The 1,379-nt window shown below is 42.9% G+C and overlaps 1 protein-coding gene across 1 annotated transcript; it reads left to right on the forward strand.

The window, feature by feature from the left end:
• Nucleotides 1-911: 911 nt before the first annotated feature.
• LOC119585944 (protein PXR1-like) lies at nucleotides 912-1,331 on the forward strand. Its single transcript, XM_037934659.1, has one exon. It carries the CDS (start codon nucleotides 912-914, stop codon nucleotides 1,329-1,331), a length of 420 nt encoding a protein of 139 aa, XP_037790587.1.
• Nucleotides 1,332-1,379: the final 48 nt, after the last annotated feature.

A 1,379-nucleotide genomic window follows, 5' to 3' on the forward strand; every position in this document is an offset into this window, starting at 1 on the left:
AGGTTCGCTATCATTATGAAGAATAGTCGTTATTGTCTTAGAACGGCTTGGATGAATGCAATACTGTTTCATACTCAGAATGACTGAGCTTGTTGCCAGTATCTAAGTTCTATAGAAACGAAAAATAATGTAAAATGCTTTATTTTTTGGACATTAAATATAAAGTAAGAATGTCAGATACGACTGTTGACTGTTTTAACTGCTGGTATTCAATTTTTGACGCATTTTATAAGATGCTGTTTTTTACTTTAGATCATTGTGTAAACCTTTGTGAGTCTGTATGCCGCCGTATACCTGGAGCTGTTGATTATCTAGCTGAAGCGGTTGGAGTGGGATGTAACAAATTCTGTATTTTAGTAGGTTAGTTCTGTGATTAGTGCGCCTACATGGAGAGATATCTGGAGCCAAAGATACACGATATTATAGTATAGGTTTTCGCAGGTGTAGAACAGCTAGGTGATGTTAGAATATATATGATGGAGGCCGCTTAACGGGTTTTGGGGGTTGTGACTTAGGGTGTCTTCAAAATAGAATCCTTGGGCATTAAGTTCGTCAGTGGTTTCTATGATTTTGATGACAAGGCTAATGTGAAACGTCTGCGTTATGGAGCCCACTTACTCGCTGCTGTCGGATTCACTCGTGTTGGAGGAGAAGTTCTTTATAAGAATATGTGCTCGGCTGGAACAGGTATATTCAAGAGACTCGACAAAATTGCCTGTAAGATGGAGGACATGTAAGGGAGATTCAATAAGAGATTTGGAGACAGAATTTTCAAAATTGCAGGCAAATTAAAGGTGAAAACCTATTAACCCCCTTAACAGCCAGCAACCAACTATCTACGACAGGTCAATCCAGATGTCTGGACCGCTGGGTAGAGACCTAGATAGCTGCCTCCACCTTCAGATGATGTGATGTCACTTGTGCGAGGTTTAGAAAATATCAGTAGTGATAGGTTAACGTATTCTTATGGCTTCAATTACGACGTCGAGCGAAAGAAGAAGCCTGACGACGCCAAGCGAAAGAAGAAGCCTGACGACGCCAAGCGAAAGAAGAAGCCTGACGACGCCAAGCAAAAGAAGAAGCCTGACGACGCCAAGCAAAAGAAGAAGCCTGACGACGCCAAGCGAAAGAAGAAGCCTGACGACGCCAAGCGAAAGAAGAAGCCTGACGACGCCAAGCAAAAGAAGCATGACGACGCCAAACAAAAGAAGAAGCATGACGACGCCAAGCAGAAGAAGAAGCCTGACGACGCCAAGCAGAAGAAGCCTGACGATGCTAAGAAAAAGAAGAAACATGACGGCAGGGAGCAGCGGGACTCCTCCAGGCGCTGAGAGAAATATTGAGCCATAGGAGGTGTGTCTCAAAGTAATTTTTTTGGT

This window comes from Penaeus monodon, chromosome 20 (assembly GCF_015228065.2).
Source record: "Penaeus monodon isolate SGIC_2016 chromosome 20, NSTDA_Pmon_1, whole genome shotgun sequence".
Lineage (NCBI taxonomy): Eukaryota > Metazoa > Arthropoda > Malacostraca > Decapoda > Penaeidae > Penaeus > Penaeus monodon.

Bases quoted from the DNA above. Each gene is read 5' to 3' on its own strand.
- LOC119585944 (XM_037934659.1), top strand. From the start codon at position 912: ATGTCACTTGTGCGAGGTTTAGAAAATATCAGTAGTGATAGGTTAACG.